Source organism: Haemaphysalis longicornis, unplaced genomic scaffold (genome assembly GCF_048455015.1).
Source record: "Haemaphysalis longicornis isolate Haplotype H1 unplaced genomic scaffold, Haemaphysalis longicornis Haplotype H1 scaffold_9, whole genome shotgun sequence".
Lineage (NCBI taxonomy): Eukaryota > Metazoa > Arthropoda > Arachnida > Ixodida > Ixodidae > Haemaphysalis > Haemaphysalis longicornis.
This window is the reverse complement of record NW_027526460.1, coordinates 134,791,895-134,812,075: the sequence shown is the minus strand read 5'-3', so window position 1 is coordinate 134,812,075 and position 20,181 is coordinate 134,791,895. Positions and strand designations below refer to the sequence as shown.

At 46.4% G+C, this 20,181-nt stretch overlaps 1 protein-coding gene across 2 annotated transcripts in view; it reads left to right on the top strand.

The window, feature by feature from the left end:
- LOC144153647 (DCC-interacting protein 13-alpha-like) overlaps positions 1-20,181 on the top strand; it is a gene marked incomplete at its 3' end in the record, with an annotated part of 74,376 nt that overhangs the window by 9,188 nt on the left and 45,007 nt on the right. For both annotated transcript variants that reach the window (XM_077685302.1, XM_077685301.1), the window contains 8 exon segments: positions 861-959; positions 2,809-2,868; positions 8,683-8,757; positions 10,301-10,388; positions 11,620-11,661; positions 14,023-14,135; positions 17,610-17,788; positions 18,741-18,902. In XM_077685302.1, the coding sequence (XP_077541428.1) occupies positions 861-959; positions 2,809-2,868; positions 8,683-8,757; positions 10,301-10,388; positions 11,620-11,661; positions 14,023-14,135; positions 17,610-17,788; positions 18,741-18,902 (818 nt within the window).

The window sequence follows — 20,181 nt, the reverse complement described above, 5'->3', positions numbered from 1 at the left end:
CCGCGTATCTGCTGCTTTCGACGAAAAACAATGGTCGACGAAAGACAATGGTCGACTGGCGCCCCTGGCAAGTAAATGCCTCCCTTCTCTTTCCCGCTAACCTCGCATGCTGTTCCTCTCCAATCTCGCTCCTCCCAAGATAACATGCTATAGGATTTCTCAAGTCAATTTAAATTTACCGCATTCTACTGCTCCAAGTGGGGTGTCTCGATGCCAGCGCTGCCGTACAGCGGAGACGCGCGTGAATTGAGGCACCTTACTACAACTTTTACAGAACCGTGTGGCCCCACTCCAGGAACGTTCCAAGTGGAATGTGGAACCTGTCTAGTTGGAAGCTTTCGTTGCTGTTGCCGTTTGCCTTTTTTAAATGCCGCCAGGAGGTAGCGCTGGCAACAGCAGGTGACGGTTTTCTGCAGTTGATGTAGTATTTCATTTGCTATCGCAAAAACCAGGCATCTGTGAATTTTTTAATAAAGGGAGACTGCAAATATCACTCGTGTATTGATTTTCTGCCTTATGTTTGCGTAATGTCTTGTTCTTGTTCAACAGTGCTCACAAGTATCAACACTAATACCAGACGTAGATGTTTAGATTTGGCTGTGGGTATATAAGACTATTGCGCAGCTTCTGTTTCACTTTGGCCGGCTGGCTGAATCTCGAGTCACAGGTAGACAGACAGACCAATATTTCTGTGTTTAAGTAGCCCAAGAAAGACTATTGTCTTAAAAAAAGTAACTTTCTGCTTCAAAATGGGCTGGTACTGTTGATCCACGTGCCAGGCTTGTCACGCCGCTCGTCTAGCGCTGGGTGTCGCACCATCGGGCAGCGTGAACCTCATGCGGGATGTTCCTCCTGTGCAGACGCGGTCCCTGGTGAACCTGTTTGAGCACGATGCCCACCAGCTGAACAACTATGTCAGGGTGATGTACGAGCACGCCAACCGCATCTGGAACGCAGAGGTACGTGCTGGCCTGTCCCCCTTTTTCCTCTGGAGGTGTGCTATTGTGTGAAGCGCTTTGAGAAGTCGAGAAAACTTGCATTGGGCTTTCTGGTGCACTAGCCACAGCTTTGTTCTGAAATTACAGGCTGTGCACTTTATGCGTGGAATTTTGGGTGAAAGGGGTGTTTATGGCAGGGTCCCGGGAGTGCTGCTTATGTGGGGGGTTTGACTTAGCTACAGAATGTTGGGAAGAAGGGCCGTGTGACTTGTACAACAGAAAATGCAGTACGTACTTGGGAGTAATAACTGCTGGCGACAGTGCATAATTAGCGTTTAGGGATCTCGCACTAGAGATCACGAAAGAGGGCGGGTTAAAGCCCTCTTTCACCATTGCCGTGCCACCAGGATCAAAACCTGCATGGAAGCAGCTGGTCTTCACATGTGAGGGCTGTACTGGAAGTTCCAGAGTTCTTTCCCCCTCCCCTTCTTTTTTTCTGCCTACTTCAGACCAGTGCTTGCTGCTTCTCCCACTTCCCCTTTTGCCCATGTCAAGTGCCGTGCTTGTTCACTGTCATCGTCTGATGGGCTTTTGCGAGACGTTCAGGGCCAACCACTTCAGTAACAAAAACAGTAAACAGTAACAGCCACTACACCGGGGTTGGAACACTGAGTTCTTGTTCATTTAAAAATTTGCCTGTTTTGAGTGTACCGAATGGACACCGCAGGTGCAAGCACCAGACACATGGCTTAGCATGGACACTTTTGCAGTTTGATTCAAACTCTGAATTTTACCGTAGCTAAATTAAAACGAGTGGGCTTTTGTACGGGAGTTTTGGGATTTACTTCCTGGAAGACCTACACACATAAGCAAAAGTTAATAATCAAAATAAGCAAAAATCTGTGGTGGTGGGAGTCATTTATGCGAGAGGTGGAGGGCACGCTTTCAAAAAAATTGCGATTTTGGAAGAAAGTGTGCCTCGATGTACAAGGCCATCCACAGGCTCTGTGCACTCTTAAGCTTTTCTCATCACAGTTTGTGGGTGATACTTGCATGCCTTGGTAATTTAAATTGACAGTAGCTGGCCACACACTTGCATTGCGGCTGCGTTAAAACCAAGGGATCGTTGTTACAGGGACTAAGAAGAAACTATGAGAAGGAATAGGAACTACGTCCAGGTCGTAATTGGTTTTAAATTCACCAGGGCCCACGTAGTGTTGAAGAATGTTCATGCAGATCCTGTGCACATGTTTACACAGAGCTTTCTATGCAGCCTGTATGTTCAGTACTGTCGGAAGGGGAGGCGGCCACAGGCCCCAGGAATTCATATTTCCCGCCTTCGCAGTGCTCTCGTGCCCCCTGCCTGAAACTGCGCCAGTGGGAGTTCTGTTCTTTTTACGCTTGCTTTCCCTCCCACACGTGACGGCGTTGCACTGCCACTTTTTTTCGCTTACTATCGTAAAAACCAACCCAATGAGCGTTCCTAACTAAATGAACGTGGGCGCTGCCGGTTAATTACAAATATTCTGTGTCAAAATGTACCTACTGTTTTCTTTGCGCTAAACAACAGGGAGGTGTATGACAAGTGCCAGCGGTTCACAAGTTTCGAACGGTTATGACAATTTAAACCGCTTGGTTTTCGAAGCCTGTACGGGACGCCGCGACGACAGCCGCTATGCCGGAATGCCGGGGGGCTCTACTTGGGGCAGCGAGTGAGCTACGACGACAAGGCGAGCCCCTAAGGTGCTCTGCACTTTAAAAAAGCCTCCTTGAAAGCGCAAAGGAATGAGGCTTTGCTTGACGGCGGTGTTTCCATGCATCCAGTCGCCCAGCTGTTGCCCTTGCCAATGTTTGCTTCTCGTGCGTGCAGAAGGAGATGGCCGATGCCACTGCTGGCCTGGCGCACCACATGCGGCAGTATGACGCTCAGGTGAGCCTGTTTTCTTCGATTGACTTGATTGATTGATTGTAGGGGTTTAATGCGCTGATGCAACACAGGCGATGAGACGCACCGTGGTGGAGGGCTCCGGATTAATTTGGAGCACCTGGGGATCTTTAACGTGCACCCAAATCTCGTACACATTGGCGTTTTTGCTAGGGGTGTGCGAATATTCGAAACTTCGAATATTCGATTTGAATTTTTTGGTATTCGATTCGATTCGAACGACACTTTTATGGTTCGAAATATTCGAACCACCCAAAACTAAATAAAAATAAATTCAGAGCGTGTCTCAGCAGCAAAGTCGCGAAGCATATACACGGCGAACGGTACGTGCTTTCGCAGACTGTATCGGTGTTGTTGTTTTCTGCTCGCGAAAACGCTCTGCGCACGCCCAACGCGTGCTGATACCGCCGGGATACCACCCCCACGCTGCGCGCAGCGCGGCCGGCGGCGTCAACATGGCGTCGGCTCCAGCCGCGAGGTGGCGCGGGCGCTCGGGCGACCGTTTCTAACCGCTCTTTAAAATGCGGCTCAAGGGAGACACGAAGTTGCTTGTGCGGTAAAGGAGCTGATAATGCATGCGAAAACAGTACTATAAAACATCATCCGCGCCGCTAGAAAGCGCCCGTAAAATATTTGCCGGGGTGCTAAGCCTAACCATCTCCGGCGGAGCCAAGCCGGCTGTCTCGATCTCATCGCAAGTAGTCAGGCTCCTCCATTCAGCCGCGCGCGCCGTGCGTCCTTTTGTGACCGAGGCAGGCGCTACCGCGGGCGCGAAATCGTCGATGCGGGCGTGAAAATACAGCGCTCGCAGAGCCGAGGCGAGCGAATCGCGTGCAAAAACGCACCATGCGGTTCACGCTTGACTGTTGCGGCGTGTAGCGAGCTTGCGCACAGCGAGTGAGGAGACGAGCGCGAAGCTTTACGTGCTCCAGAAAGGACTGCTTGCAACATGGGGGTTAAAAAAAGCAGAAAAAATCACGAATTTCTTCACGCGAAAGTAAGAGAAGAAATAAAGGAAAACTTTTTTTCAGTGCTCAATTTTTTGGTCTGTGTTGGTTCATACGAATTTCGGATGATACGAATATTTTTCGCGGTCCCGCAAGATTAGTATCATCGAGATTTTACTGTATCAGCGCGCCGGCAATGTGCACGGGCTCGGGCATGCCAGCCACTAGTGTCAAGTGAGCGGCTGCTTTCGGTATCTGGTGGAGTCGTGACGAGCAGGAGGTTGTCACTGCTCCCCGAACATGTCGAGCAGTTAACCTTTCTCCATGTTAGCATTTAAGTGAGTGCAGACCTTAACCTGTTGAGTGCAATGGTATTGTGTAATTTCTAATTTTACTTTGTCTGATTTGTTGTGCAATAAAGTTGCAGTTTTTGTGTCTCTAGATGGTGAAAACTTTAATTTTACAAAAAACAATAAGTATTCGTATTCGAAAAATATTCGAAAAATATTCGATTCGATTCGAACTTTGTTTTTATTATTCGTATTCGCTTCGAAATTAAAAAATTGATATTCGCACACCCCTAGTTTTTGCTTTTCGCCTCCATCAGAAAAGCGGCCGCCACGGCCGGAAATCGAACCCGCGTCCTTGTGCTCAGCAGCACAACGCCTTAGCCACTGAGCCACCGCGGCGGGTTTCGATTCACTTGCAACTCTGGATGGGCGGGGGGGACGGGGAAATTGCAGAGAAGCCGAAAATGGTAGTCAGTAAAGGGGAGCAAAAAAAATATACTCAAGCAAACATGAAGGCAAGCTGAAAACTAATGTTTATAAAAAAAGAGCCAGTGATAGGTAGCCTAAAATTTGAGTTTGTGGGTTACGCTGCTACGCTGGGACTTTGAGGTGTGTCGTAGTGGAGAACTTTGGATTCATCTTCACCACCTGGCTATCCTTAACATGCACCAAAATCTTGATGCGCGAGGGTTTTTGCTTTTCATTTCTGCCTGAAAGACAGCCACCGCATCCGGGGACCAAAGCTGTGTCCTTGGGCTCAGAAGCACGGCGCCAACTTAGCCACTGAGCCTTGATGCGGGATGTGTTCATGGACAGAGTCATCCAGTACATCATCATCAGCAGCAGCAGCAGCAGCCTATCTGCGCCTACTGCAGGGCAAAGGCCTCTCCCATAGATCTCCAATTACCCCGGTCCTGTGCTAACTGCGACCAGTTTATCCCCGCAAACTTCTTGATCTCATCTGCCCGCCTAACTTTCTGCTGCACCCTGCCACGCTTGCCTTCTCTAGGGATCCACTCGGTTACCCTTAATGACCAACGGTTATCTTGCCTTCGCATCACATGCCCTGCCCACGTCCATTTCTTCTTCTTAATTTCTACTAATATGTCCTCAACACGCGTTTATTCCCTGATCCACTCCGCTCTCTTCTTGTCCCTTGTCACACCAATCATCTTCCATTCCATTGCTTGCTGAGTATAACCATTGTTAAATGCTACCTGCTGTTATCTGCTCAGGATTGTGAGGTTGTTGCTACTAGCTTATCTAGCAGTAAACCAAGCTGAATTCTCGGCCTTTTAGGCAACATTTGGTAGCACTGTGTTGGCAAAGTCCCATGACAAGGGTTAGTGGGTGGTTGTTGGTACAACCTTTCATGGATGAGTAGAGCACAGAGTGCCCCCACTTCGACCAAAAATAGGCAGAGAGAGAGAGAGAGCAGTGGAGATTTCAGCCCACAAAGTTAGGCCATTCAATATTGCTTCATTCTGAGGCTGCTGCTAGAAAGATGGCAGGTGAGAGGTGATGGGAGAGCACTGAAATAAGAACAACTGGTGTCATTTTAACATGTCTGCACTCTGTATTCACTGTTTCTCACACATGCACCTTAATGTGCTCGATTCTGTGTTGCACTGGTAGCACAAAATGCGAGGGGAAAAAATTTAGATTGAAATCGGTTGATTTGCCCATGAAGGACTGAGGTTAAAGCGGCTTCCTTTGTTGTCATATAGTAGCGGATGATTAAGAAAGATGATATAAAACATTACGGGATAAAGACACAACTGCAAAGCAGTCGAACAAGAAAGTTTGGAGACATTGTGATGGTGAAATACAGCTTCCCCAACATTTTTCTTCATCCTATTTTTTTTTTACGACGGGTACCTTGATTGGTTGCAGTTGTCTTCACTGGTCATGCCACCATGAACAAAGATAGCCCTTTTCCGTTTTATATTTTTTGTGCAATTAGCTTTCTGCTTCAGCTAACGTGCAGTAGATGTGTGCGCTTGTTTTGTGCCTCACTTTACGTGTGGCAAGCTTTCTTGCGCAGCTTTGGTGTTGTGTGGGCGAGGCACGCAAAAGAAAACGTGTGGGGTGCGACAAGTTTAAAGGTACACTGAAGTGATTTGTAAACATTGCGGGATTACTAGCGCAAATTGTAGTCTGGAGTCCATAAGCCATGTTTCGACCACTCTGAGTGCGTTTATGCGAATTTATTTAGTAGAAAAATCAATACGGAAATGCTGTTCTCCTCTCTGCATCCTCGCCCTTTTCTGTGGCATTTTCGTGTGACGTCAGGAGGAGATGGCTTGGCAATTGGCTGCGCTACTGCACGGCTCCCCGGCCTTCAGACAGAGTCAGTCGGCCCAGCGTTTAGTCCGCCGGCCGCCGACGAGTTGTTCAAATTCGTTCACTCAGTTGAAACTAAGCCACGACACGTTTGTGAATTGAAGAATGTGCCTTTCTTTACTTTGTTAGTTTGTACAATGTACCAAGCTCCAAGTACAGGTCACTCCACACAAGCACTGCACAAGTGCACATGCGACGCTTTGCTGACTTTACGCTAGTAGGAAAATCTAAGGCCGCTTGAAGGCGGGAGAAGAGTCAGAAAGTCAATATAGGTGATAAAGAAATAAAATCAACCGAAACGTTTACCGAGCAGAGCAAAACTAGAGAGCCGGAAGCACTTTTTTGTGCTGGGTGAACAAGCACAGCAGTCAGCAGCAGGACCACACATCTGCGAACGCTTTTCCGTCTAAGAAATGCAATTGCTTGACGTGAGATATTGTGGAAATTTGGGGGACGCTTACTGCACGAGCGCTATACAACAAATAATCACCTAAGCTACATGAAGTGCTAAAACTAAATAAAAGTGTAAACTGGTTATACATTATATACCTTATATTTCCAATAGCGGCAGGGTTTGCCCGTGGCCGAGTGGTCTGGAGTGCTAGGTATTTTGTTTTGCAAGTCGCAAGTTCAAATCCCCGAGGTTACATTCTTTTTTCTTTTTTTTTGTAAGTTGATTTTTTCGTTTTCGGCCTATATTTTCTATACTGAGTTCACCATTTTTGGGCCGTAACGTGCACTGCTCCACGAGCGAGTTCGCAGAACGCGCACAGACTGACACTGACGTGCTAGCGAGTTCTCGTTGGCGTGCTGTTGCCAAAAGCACCGACTCCTTGCGGGCAGTGGGCACAGGCCAGAATCAGCAGACCCTTGACCTGGTGTGAACACGCTTTTTACGATACAGGCATGAGTGAGGCAAGCTCCAAATATGGGGGAAAAGCGCATGGCGTTTGAGCGTCTGCGGTGACGCGGAGGGCGTTCATGCACTGCGTAGGCCTCGGCTAGTGATCCCTATGATTCCAAGCTGTCCTGGGGGGCTTATTTTAGGCAATTTACAGCCGACAACATGGCAGAAGCACGGTACGACGATTACTGAGATATCAAGAATGCCCATCCAACGATCACGTCGGATGTCAAGCATGTTGTTTTACAGAACCAAAACCGAAACTTGTTTGAATGCTAATTTTAAACATCGTCCAATCATGGTGCAGCTCCTCCTAACGTCACAGCCTTTAGTTGGTGCTGCCGCCGCAAACCGCGCATGGTAGTTTTTCTTCTTTCGGGCTTTATAAAATAATTACCGACTTATCAGCCGGATAAAGGATGAAAAGTGTGTTAATTTGAGCCAATCTACGCAGTGCAAGTAAAAACGGGAGCTTGACAAATTTACTTCAGTGCCCCTTTAAAAGATGCTCATGTCTTGCGGCAAAGCTAACTCACTTTGGTATTCGTAATTTTCAAACATTAGGAAAACTGCATTACGTCGATCAGCAAAGGTGTGCTGTGGACTGAATGAAATAGCAAATGCTTCTCATGCAGTGTGTAAAGTTTTGAGTATTCCTGCATCAATAAATTTTTCATTTTGCTAGGTTCCAACGAGAGAACTCTTGCAACTTGGTTTTTATTATATTTTACATTATTATTTTTTTATTATCTATTCCTTCCTTTGTTGGTGTTATCACCAGAGTTCTTCAATATGTGGAGGTCTGGAACTCTCAGTACAAAAGAAACCCCGTGATTAGCCCCTGCTTTTGTCAAGTACATATTGGCCAGCCGCGTGTCAACATCAGGCTAAACTAGCAGATGACACACTGAAATATTTAATTTTAGCTAAATAGCTTGGTATTGTTGAAGTGGTGAAAAAATGGTGACTTTACATAGTTAATGGAAAATGTCATGCCGTAGCGTTAAGGAGCTTATGTCTCAAGAAAAGGGGGTGTCGGTGACTGTGGCGAAATCTTGATCGAAGTAGGTTGTATTTGGGTGTCGCATTCCAATGTGGAGTTTTGTAACTGGCACGTACTGGGGAACTCTGGTGATTGCTGTTCCTGCTTGCTTACGCGTGCGAAGGCTCCGCTTTCTCTGTAAAGGGAATTGTGGTTGGTTGATTCTCCTTGTCTTTCTTTGTTTGAAGATGTGTGTGATCACCCGTTCCCTTGATAGCACGCGCAAATATAAAGCCGAGTGTTGTCACTGCCTGGCCCTGTGAATGCGTGCAGGACTTCCCCCTGGACACGGACCCCGATAGCATTCTGCGCTGCACCCTGAGGCAGCTGTCCAGCAACCTCGAGGATGTGAGTCTCACTGGGCCAGACGTGGCTGTCTTCCCTCTGTCATGCCCTTTCCCTTTCCCTGCTTTCTTACTGGGACCAAGCGCTGTTCACAGAACTGGATCCACTGGATGTTTTGTCAAAAAGATGAGGCGAAAGAGTGTGCTTGCTTGCGAGGAATGAGCAGATTCTAGTTTGTTGAACATGAAACTTGTCCTTAGCGGTACTGAGTGAGCTTTTTTTGGGGGGCAGAAAACTATTGGTGTCCCTTTGAGTGGTCCAGTGACAGACCACTTTTGGAAACCTGCCTTGAAAGAGGCTACTGGCATCGCATTTTTGAGTGGAGGCCGCTTTGAATTTATGCGGGACAAACATACGGAAGTTCAATCTGCAGAGCAACTATTGAGTAGTATCGAATGGAAGCCACTCATACAACTTTTTGAGGCTTGTGGTTGTGCTCTGCTTCTCCTGGCTTTGTAGTATGTACTTGAAGGCTGGCACAGAATGCTGCGGAAGGGCCCCCCCGTTTTTTTTTTTTTTTGTCATATTCGCTATTTTTGTCACATTCTGTGGGACTAACGTTGCAATGTGGAATCTAGCTTTTGTTAGTTCCCCCAAAAGCTGAACCTGCCCATACTTTTTGTTTTTCACACAATTTCTTGGTCAATGCTGCTTGTTTGTTCACTAAAGATACACCCATGGCTACAATGGGATAATATTAAGAAAGAAAATCTAGACTGGAGTTTCTGAAATTGTTCGTGGTGTTCATGTGCCAATTGCACGTGTTCATTTTGCAGAGGAAAAAGCAGGAGGCAGAGGGGGTAGTCATGTGTGCCGTCTAAGAGTGGTTTTAACGGAAATTATTTTCGTTTCGTTTTGTTTTGATGGGAGGACAGGGGTAAGAGTGAGGTGAGAAATGGGTGATAAAAAATTTGCGGGTGAGATTAAGGAATAAAACCGAGGTTGAAGGTGGAAGGGAAAGACGAATAAAATTGTGTGTAGAGCTCGTCAAATGGACACGAAGTGCATCAGCACACAGCCGAGAAAAAAAACCCAGCATGAGTGGAGTTGAAAGAGCTCCTGGTTGTGTTCTGAGGCTTGTGTGCGTTTATTTTTGCAAACGAGTTGACAGTAATCGTTTTCGCTCGTGTTGTTTCAACACCTCTAATAATGAGATTCTGGTGCGCTGAAGTTATGAGCACGGTCCAGTCGAAAAACGTGGCAAAGTTAACACAAGAACGACACAATCCGTTCATAGATTTTCCCAGCTGTGCAAATTATCGACGCTGCCTTATGAGCCTCATGTTCCGCGGTAAATCTGCTGCTAAATTACATTACAAAAGCAGGTGTCCTAGTGCTGAACTTGCAAACAGATTTCTGCAGTGTCTTGTTGAGGAAATTCCTCTCAGCAATGGTGCTGGGAAAGGCCAGAGTCCTGAAGCAATTGCTTTGTTGAAGTTGGTGTTGCGTAGTATGGAAGCAGGTGGTTGATTGTGCACTACCTAGTTCGCCGTTGTGTGTTAATCTAACCCGGGATGGGTGCCACTGCCTTTTCTTCTCTCCCCAGATCAGCTCGTGGCACCAAATGTGCAGTGCTCAGATTGGGGACGGCATGGTGTTCCCACTCTCCAAGTTCCTCGAGTCCGATCTCCAGGGTGAGTCCTCCCAGTTTGTCATAAGTCGTAACGGCTCAGTTAAAGGGATCCGTCTCATCGTTCCTCCACCTCCTTGGGCTGCTTAGGAACAGCCAAAAATAGGCTTTGATATGTGGCGTGCTTTCTCTGTGTTGCCAGAGTAGGTGTCAAGATTAAGAATTTCATTCAAACATTTTTAAATGCAGAGCATTTCAGTAACTCACGATGTCACCCGCGTTGACGTCCGTAGTCGTAGTCCGCACCCCTCCCCCTACACTATATAAAAAAAAATACTATCCGGCGCCTGGTTTCGATCCCTCGACCCTGCGGGCTGAACGCAATGTACATCGTGCTCTACCCACTGCACCACAAAGCAGACACAGAATGGGAGGCTACGAACGCGCCTTATACCCTTGACTCATTCAAACTACGTCAAGAAGCTGCTGATACAACGCATTCACTACCACCAACTCCCCAAACACTAAACGTTAACGCAATGCACCCACCCCCTATGCGACGCATTTACTCGAGTCCCCCTCGCGGGGAAATGGGCCCAATTTTTTTTCTTCCAAAAATTTTTTTTTGGGTTGAATACATGTGCATGTGGCAGAACTCATTAAGATGAATTTGCAATAAAGATCTGCATCAGAAGTGTTTTTGTTTGCTTAATAGACCTTAATATGGGTTTTTCGAAATGCACTGGTGCTAACCAAAACTTCTTAGAGCTAAAATGCAGGTCTTACGGGTTTTGGTATATTTACTTTAGTGCAGTCAAAAGGTAGCAGAGGTTGATTCCTCTGCCATAGTAATCAGTAAAACACGAAAGTGAAATGTGCAGCGAAATCTGCAGCTGAGCATGATTTGCGGGTCGGTGGCTGTCTTGTGGGTGTGCTTGGCGAGCGACGTCCTGCTGGCGGGTCGCTTTGGCAGCGGTGTACTGGCGTCATTATCCATGACGGATGTGACGTCACTGAAATCTTGGGGTATCGCGGCATAAAACACTTTCGTGTTAAGATATGAAACCGTGAAAACGAGCAACCCTAAGTATAACGTACTCTTTAGTACTAAAGGTTGCTTCCCTACAAGAAGACCCTGTGTGCAGGGGTGCAACCTATACAGGCCGCTTGCTTCGTTGTAGTGGCGTCACTTCCGTGATGGATATGACGTCAGCGAAATCTTGGTGTATGCGGGAATAAAACACTTTAATGTTAAAAGTATGCACTATGAATTACCCTGTTGTTCTCTTTTTCAGAAATCTTCAACCTTGAAGAGCAGTACAACAGGGCCACAGCAGGTGAGCCTGGGTGTGCATGTGAGGGCAGTGCAGGGAACAATAGAGTGGGGCACACAGCTGCACCCTGAGGGAAACCGTTCGTAGACACAACAGCAGCTTTTCTAGAAGCGAGCTCGATGCTACTTTGGCTTTCTGTTATCCCAACGACAAGCAGGTGGCAGTCGTAATGATGCATTCCAGTGCGAGCAAATGAATAAGCAAAGGTGGTCAGGCAGTGCAGTGGTTTCGGAGGCAGTTTCACCATGGGAGGATACTTTATGGAACTTTTGGTACATGGCAGGGGAGGAACTTCTGCTGAAGTTAGTTGGGACCGCGTCTTGCAAGCTGCACTTTTGAGAGAACTGCCAATGACAAGCTTTTCATTCATTTGTCTTGCTGCATGTGAGAAATTCGGTTAGAAAAAGCCTGTGCACCCATTCTATCATAACGTTGCGAGGAATTTCTTTTTTTTTTTCCCTGCCATTAATAAAACATTCTGGTGTGTGTCAAACAGAAATGGTTTTAAAAACGTTACCGTTGGTGGTTTCTCTTTACCATCATATTGCGTTGACTCTCAAAGTGCTTTCTTTTCCCTTTAAAGTTCTGAAAGAGCTTGAAAGCACGTGGCAGTGAAATCATAAATCTGTTAAAAATTAGACTTGCAGTTCATCATAGATTTGGCAGTGCGGAAGCGGAAAACACGAACTCGTGACGTGTTTGGATGTTGTTTGTTTACGAAATCTCCACGAGATATCGATTGCGCGAGGTCCTCTGCTGGCTGCTCGGTTGCGTTTCGCACACTTTAAAATTGATTTTAAATATGTTCTAGGCTGTATTCACCGCTGATATTTTGCAGATGATGTATGTGTGTTCACCCCAATCTATCTCCAAAGTTATCTCGCCTTCAAAATTTTGTGTCAGTACCCCTTTTAAAAGGAAGCTGTTTTAACCCGTAAGGGCTTATGACGACCTGAGCTCGTCACGAGCAGTTGCCGCTGTTTTGCTTATGACGAGCTGTGGTCATCATGGGTCTTTTGTCATGCTACAAGAGGCTTTTGACGAGCCCAGCTCGTCAAATGGTGCTTTTCTATTTAAAACATAGATGGCAGCATGGGTTTCGGCATTGGCACTTGTATTCAATGAGAGCTTGCACACTAGATGGCGGAATGTGTGGCTTGTTTCTTGCGCGTTTTAAAAACATGGCCTCATCCGTGCGGCGTTCTGGTGCGGGAAATCTGTCTCGTTCAAATGATGAAAGTGAGAGCGACTGTCGAGGAATAGTGTGTTTTCTGCGCGGCAATGGACTCCCAACCTTTGCTTTGTGGAGTTTCAGAAATTTATTTGTGATTACACCTGAAATGCCCCAGGTGTAGGGCATTATATGGAGTGAAGAATGACCAATAAAACTTTATTATCTGCCGTAAAATATTTTCGCAAATATTTTTATGTTTTGAAGACGTTACTGAAGCATATCGCATCATTAAAAAAATTGGCAATTTTGGAACATAATTTTTTCGTTTAATGAGCCATTAAGAGGTTAAGGGCAGTGTCGCCCCCTTAACCCTTTGAGGGTCGAATTTTTTCGCCAAATGCGACCCCCCAGGGTCGATTTTCTTTATTGTTGATTTAAATTCTTCGGATGAATCTATTTCGAGAAAAAAATATCGTAATATTTTTAGGGCGACCATAAAGTGACAAAAAAATTGTTTGTGTTGTTACATACATGTGGTTTATTCACGAGTAACAAAAAAAAATTCTAAATAAAAACAAGAGAGTAACAAGCCGGCACCTTTTGAGTGGATCAAAATCAGGCAGATATCAGTTTCGCGGGCGCAAAAAAAGGAAAGTGCCTGGAGGACGATACCAAAACCAGCCGCTGCGCACGCGGGCGTGCGCGGCCGGATGCGCAAGCGATAGACAGCGCACCGCTCCTATAAAATACAAAAAATGGAGAAAAGAGCCTCATCAGTTTCACAGGCGACCTTGGTCTGTGGCAGGCGCAAGAAGCGAGAGGCGCCCGGGCGCCCGGTGGGCGATACCTAGCGCACCCCCTCGTTACCGGATGTGCAAGCGATAGCCGGCGCGCCACTGAAGTAAATCATAAAAAAATAAAAAGAAGAGCCATCGGCGCAAGAAAAAAATTTGACGTATTTCCGAAGTGTGGCAGCACATGCCAAGCAAGAGAAGAGAAGTTGGCGAAAAAGGCGCGCTTTTTAAACATACAGGCAATGACGTACATGTACGTCATTGACCATTTTGAATGTGTTTGCCGATGCTGTACATGTACAGTCGTGACCCTCAAAGGGTTAAAGGGCTAGTGATAAGGCAAAAGCTGAGAAAGAGGAGACGGGAGCTCGAGTTTCCTCTTTCCGACTGCCGCAGACCGAGAGCAGGCGCTGGGGCGCTACTGCAAGCAGTCACGCAAGAAGGACACTGACCGGCAACGACTGGACCTCAGCGAGGAGGTCTACCTGGCTGACCGGCGCTTTCATAAGGTCAGGGAACACTCCTCGTTGAACTCAGTTTCCTGTGAAACTGCATTGTCTGAATTACAGAGCGAGGACAAGACGGGAGGAAAAACTACGCTCCCTAGTGCGGCCAGATATTGTCACAAGTGCTTGGGCAAAACTAAGTGAGCGGCGCAGCCGCTGCAATTGGCATTTTATTGCGCAGACCCAGAATGAATAGTGGCCGCTATCATTTCATCTGTCAGGTGCCACCACCCTCTTCTTTGCTTTGTTTCCAAATCTACGAGGCTTTGTACTGCGCATTGGTTTTCATTGTGACATTATCTGGTCGCTCACCGCACTTGCTGCAATGGGCCATTTTGCCTGCTACATATATTCTTGGTCTGTGCCCTGAATGTACCAAGCTTTGACAGTGCACTGTGCCTTTTGTAGTGGATTCTCTGCATTATATTTGGAGAACACAGGAGCTGGGCATAGCCGACTTTTTAGTACGAATAAAAACGGGGATAAATGGTATAATAAAAAAATTACAGGAATTTTTAAGAATTTCTCACTCGTGCAATGACGCCAAATGCAAGAGATGCTGCCAGTTATGGGCACGTTACCAGCAAAAGGTAACAGTTTTACAGTTACAGTTACGTAAGCCAAAAGTAACTCTGTTGCAGTTTCAGTTCAGAGTTTGCAAAAGTAACTTGTTACAGTTGCAGTTACTGCGAGAAAGCAACATGGTTACTTTTTCATTACTGTACAAACTATTGAATCACAAACGAAATGATTGAGTTTATTTAATAAAAACGTACGAGGGCATGTGGGTAGTTAGCAAAAGCCCTAGAAGATGGACACTAAAGGGGGCACATTCAAGCTCAACACCGACAATTGTTGTGTGCGCTTAATTTAATTGCATCAGCTTTTTGTTGATGCACCTTGTGTGTCAATATGGGTGACCCCTCTTGTTGAGCCCCTCAGCAGAGGCCTGAGTGTCTGTTTCTTCTTTTCTTGCTTCCGCTCGACTCAAGGTGAAGGCACAGCTTTAAGATCGTACCTTAAGGACTGATCTGCCGTCTCGATTGTCTTCGGGGAAGGCAACTCTTAGCTTCCCCTCTCCTATATTACGAGGGGAGCCTTTTTGCGGAAAGGAAAAGGGCGGAGAGGATATATGGGAAAGAAGAAAGTCCGAAAATTGGAAAGCGCGAGCTGTACATCGGCCTTTAACGAGTATTGCTGTGGGATGTTTCTTTAAAAACAAGGAAGCAACTGTGGTGGTATTTCCTGTTGCGGTTATTGGGAGAAAAAAAGTGACAGTGTTACTGCAGTTGCAAGTTACTGGAAAAGGTAACTAGCTACCGGTAGTGCATTACAGTTGAATCCCGCTACAACGAAATTGACGGGACGCGCGAAAAATTTCGTTGAAGCGAAAATTCGTTGAGGCGAAATCTGCCCAAACACACCACGGAAAGGCCAGAAAAATAGCCCCGTATGTTTCAGCATCATTGGCAGCATAATACAATGCTTAGAAAAAGGAGTGACGCGCAATAACGTCGTTTATTTGGATAAAAAACATGCCAATGGTTATCTGTATTTTCACTGCACGCAAAGAACGCGTTACGGAGGGAGGTGAAGAAATGCAGGCGCAAAACGTATTGTTGTACAACAAGGCATGTCCACTGAGCTGATTACTGCAGATACGCTGCTAGGCCGTCGGAAGCCCCCCTCTCGCTTGTGGCAGGAGCAGTGCCGTTATCTTATTCTCTGACAGGGCACAGCAGCTACTGACCTTGGCAAGCAAGACGCGCGCGCTTGGACTTAACATGAACGCGCGCTGGCGACTAAGATAGGATGATTTGGCTTCAAGACCAAACACGCAAATATGATTTTTGCTCTTGGCTATGAAGAATGGTAGAAGGAAAACGGCAGGGACAGCTGCTCGCAACGCATACATGACGGCACCGCGCCAGCAGGGGAGCACATTCGTGCGATTTCAACTGGATACGGATTGGTTGTAGCTCCGGCTTGGCGAACCGGGCCTGCACGTCATGTAAAGACGGCCAGCCGCATCGTTATCACCATCAAACAATGGCGTCCGCCTATGAGTTATTTTCTGTTTTGGATGGCAGTGCGGGCGCACCGCGCAACGTTTTCGGTGAGACTAAGCGTCCTGAATTTATAAAAAGTTACAGATAGCTGGCGCTATGCTTATTTTATTGCAAAATAATTGTTCAAACCCAGCCCGAATCATCGAAAATTTCGTTGAAGCGAAAGCAAGCCTGACAAATGGTTCGCTGTGGCGAGGACTTTGTTGCGTTGACTTCTATGGCTAGCTGACAGGGAATTGAAAATATTTCGTTGAAGCGGAAATTTCGTTGAAGCGGAGTTCGTTGTAGCAGGGTTCGACTGTACTAGTAACTAGAAAGTGCCCAAGACTGAATGTTGTTTCATTTGTGAGGTTGGTTTTATCAGTGTATAACAAAAATGCAAGTTGAACACATTAAAAAAAATTCATTTCTCAACTAGAAGTGCTTCACATTTTGTTCACTGAGCTTACAAGAGGAGAAAAAGAAAGGCAGCAGACTGCTTTACTATGGCTGGAACGCATAAGGAAGGAACTGTTAGATGTATCGAATGTTTGTCAGAAGTTTGCCCGCGAGCATTGCCTGAAGAACTTCTGGAAATTTTCTATGTGTTTAAGGAATCCATGATGCTTGGAACATAGTGTCGTGTTATTTATCCATACACCATTTATTATGAAACCCGAAATAGAAATCGCAGCAGTTGTTTTGTCAAGCTATGCCAGCATTCACGAACCATAGTCTCCTGTATAAGCCAGCATTATTTAAAGACGCACGCGGGTAACAAAATACCTCAGCCGACCTACGTGATACAGGAGGCTATGCACTAATGTGCTGCCACAAAGAAATGCAAGAACACTGGTGGTATTTGCAGAGACAAACGATATGTTGTGGTGCCAGATGCTCAATAATGGCCATGCCTTGGCCTCCATGCTGTACACCACCTACAGGGGGAAGAGGACTTGCTTGCAAGCCCTGTAACGAAAATGCTCCTATTGCAATCCAGGGTGGTATGCAGTACGTTTAAGCAGTGCAAGTGCAGAAGTGTTTCAAGCGAAGCAGTCGATGATGCTGGGTGTGCACAGGAATTTACGGGCTTATACCTAGCTGGGCTTGTACCTTGGTAGGCTGTGCTTGTAGGCAAAAAAAAAAAAAAAACGCCCGTGTGTTCAAGATTTCGGCGCATGTTAAAGATCCCCAGGTATTCGGAAGTAATTTGGAGCCCTTCACTACGGCGCACCTCATTGCCTGTGAAGCATTGGCGCGTTAAACCCCACAGTCAATCAATCAACGTAGTGCTTGTGACATAACCGGGACCATCACTGGAGATAGTGCCGATAGGGGACGTGTACGCGAGCTGTTTCTGAACAGACTGTCCGCCCAGTGGACCGGCTAAACGTGTTTTGGAACTGCCCTTTCCCCTCCCGCATTGCAGGTGGCCCTGAAGCTGTACACGCAGCTGAACGCGCTGCAGTACCGCCGCAAGACGGCCCTCATCGAGCCCCTCCTGGGCTACGTGCACGCCATGAAGTCCCTGTTCGGCATCGCCCACGAGGCCCTGACCACCGCCGAGCAGGACCAGTTCCTCGCCAACATCGCCCACAGCCTTGGCCAGTGGGTGGCCCTCTCCCCTCTTCTCTCTCTCTCTCTCTCTCTCTCTCTCTCTCTCTCTCTCTCTCTCTCTCTCTCTCTCTCTCTCTCTCTCTCTCTCTCTCTCTCAAGTGGCAATTTCTTGGCAGTTCTCGATGTAAACGCCGCTGCAGTATGTGTCTAGTTGCACACAGCTGTGTTTGCCTGTGTTGAAAGCGGTATGTGTGCAAGCTCCTAATAGCATCAGATTGCGTGCGGCTATTTGTGTCATACGGAAAGAGTGTAGGGCACTTGTCACTGACCTAACGTATTCTGATTTGATCGATGATGTTCTCGATCTGATGAGATGGTTCTAACGTGGACTGAGGTATAGGGTAAGTATGCACAGGCGATATGTCACCGCATCTGACTCACAGGGTCTTGGCTCGGCGCGTCATCCGGTATGCTTGCTTCTTCGACGTTTGTTCGTTTGGTAGTTTATCGCAAAGCACACGTTTTCCCCAGTGGACTTTATTAAGTACACAAAGCTTAGTCCAGGGTTTGACAGAAGTCCGTCTGGCCAGGTGGTGAGTTCATAACAAAGCTCCCATACGGAACATAACAAGGATCCCATATGGAATCCTTGATCCCAATTTGGATTAAAATTGTGATCAAGGATTCCGTATGGGATCCGAAACGTCAACTTTTTTCAATTGACTTGGTCAGTGACCGCAACTTTGTTGAGTACACAAAACTGGCGTCATTCGTAAAGTGAACAATACGCCGAAACAGCAATTTGAGGGCATTCCAGAAGTTCTGGCAATTTCTTTTCTGCTGTTTGCTGTAGTTTTGTGAAATTCCCCGCGGTTTTTACGAGAGACACCCAAGGTGAACATTGTCGGGCAGTGTTGTTACAGTAGTGGGGGAACTGGGCGACCATTGGATTGTCCAGTCTTTGCAAAGAGCGCTCTAACTGTCCTGTCCATCCTCTTTGCAGCCTGCAGCGAGAGTTGGGTATGCACAAGGGGCGGGACAGCTTGAGGGCCCAAGTGCTTGCCAAGATGGGGGAGCAGCGGGCCGCTTACCTCACCGAAGGAGCGGCCGCAAAGCCGGCACGGACTACTCTGTCCCACAAGTCAGGCTACCTCTTCCAACGCACGTGGGTACTCTTTAAGATGACGCTGTATATGGCTAGCCTCCAACCAAACCTGCGTCCATCCAGATGTTTCGTCTTACGTTTAAGGGGGGACACTGGTCTTAAAACAGCTCCTTTTAATTTTCAAGCAAACTCCGTGAAACTTGCCGGTTTTGCTGCTTTTTTCCTACTGATTTTAAATATGCCATTATTTTTGCAGCTGGTCAACCAGTTTCCAAGATAATTAGAGATAATTAGCCATCTTTGGTGGAACAATAGGCAAAACAGTGTTGATCATAAAACTGTAATCTTTATATTCTCCAATAATATGAACCCTGGTGATTCAATAAGAGAACCTGTTTTTTGATGCACCGGTTGGAACTAATTTTACGGTAAACTTTGGTGGCACCAGTGGCAAGGGACCATTTTGAGGGCCCATTTCAAATCCTGAAGTTTACTGAGCTGTAAAGTTAGTTTCAAATGATGCATCAAAAAACCAATTCTCCTGTTGCATTCAATTATTGCATTTTTTATAACGTTTAAGACAAGATTTATGACGCGATAACACTTAAGATAAGGTTTTTCATCTAACATAGGTGTATTTTGAAAAAACTTGTACCAAAGTTGGCTGCCGGGATGACTCGATCGTTACAGCAAGTTACATGGGCTTCTCATAATTAGTTAGTTCACAGTAAAGTTGTAAACGTTGCACAATTCCCCACTGCCGTCCATACGTGGCCGTCTCGAAAGGGAGCAAGTTTGCAGAAAATGGCCGTAACTTTCGTTTTATCGAAACTGCCCTAACACAAATCATATGACAATTGGCCGCTAAGACAACTCTGACGTCATGCTCAGTTTCAGTTACTTTTCACGATTACGCAGTTCGCAGTGAAATTGTAAATCTTGCGGAATTTCCATTTGCCGTCACCAATAAAACTTCACTGGTCTTCCATATTCACAGTAGTGGAAGGGTTCTAACTTACTTCGCAGCCTGGCATTCGTAGAGGCGGAGCCAGGTGGTAGCTTTACTTGCCGCTGTCTGTTCCTCATGATGGAAAAATTTTGCGCCTTTGTGTGTGCTAAAACAGGTGAATGGGCTCTTTTAGCATGTACAAATACAGGGAATCGTCAACTGAACCCATGAGTTTAAAGTTGGAAGTGGCTTTCTAAATCAGCTTTTTTTTTTCTTTGTGGATTTTGCTGAAAATTTCCGCGTTGACTGGAAATGCTTCTGTGAAAACACTATTAAAATTTCAGAGAAATATTTTGAAAACTTTCTATTTATGAAATTTTCTTTCTGTTC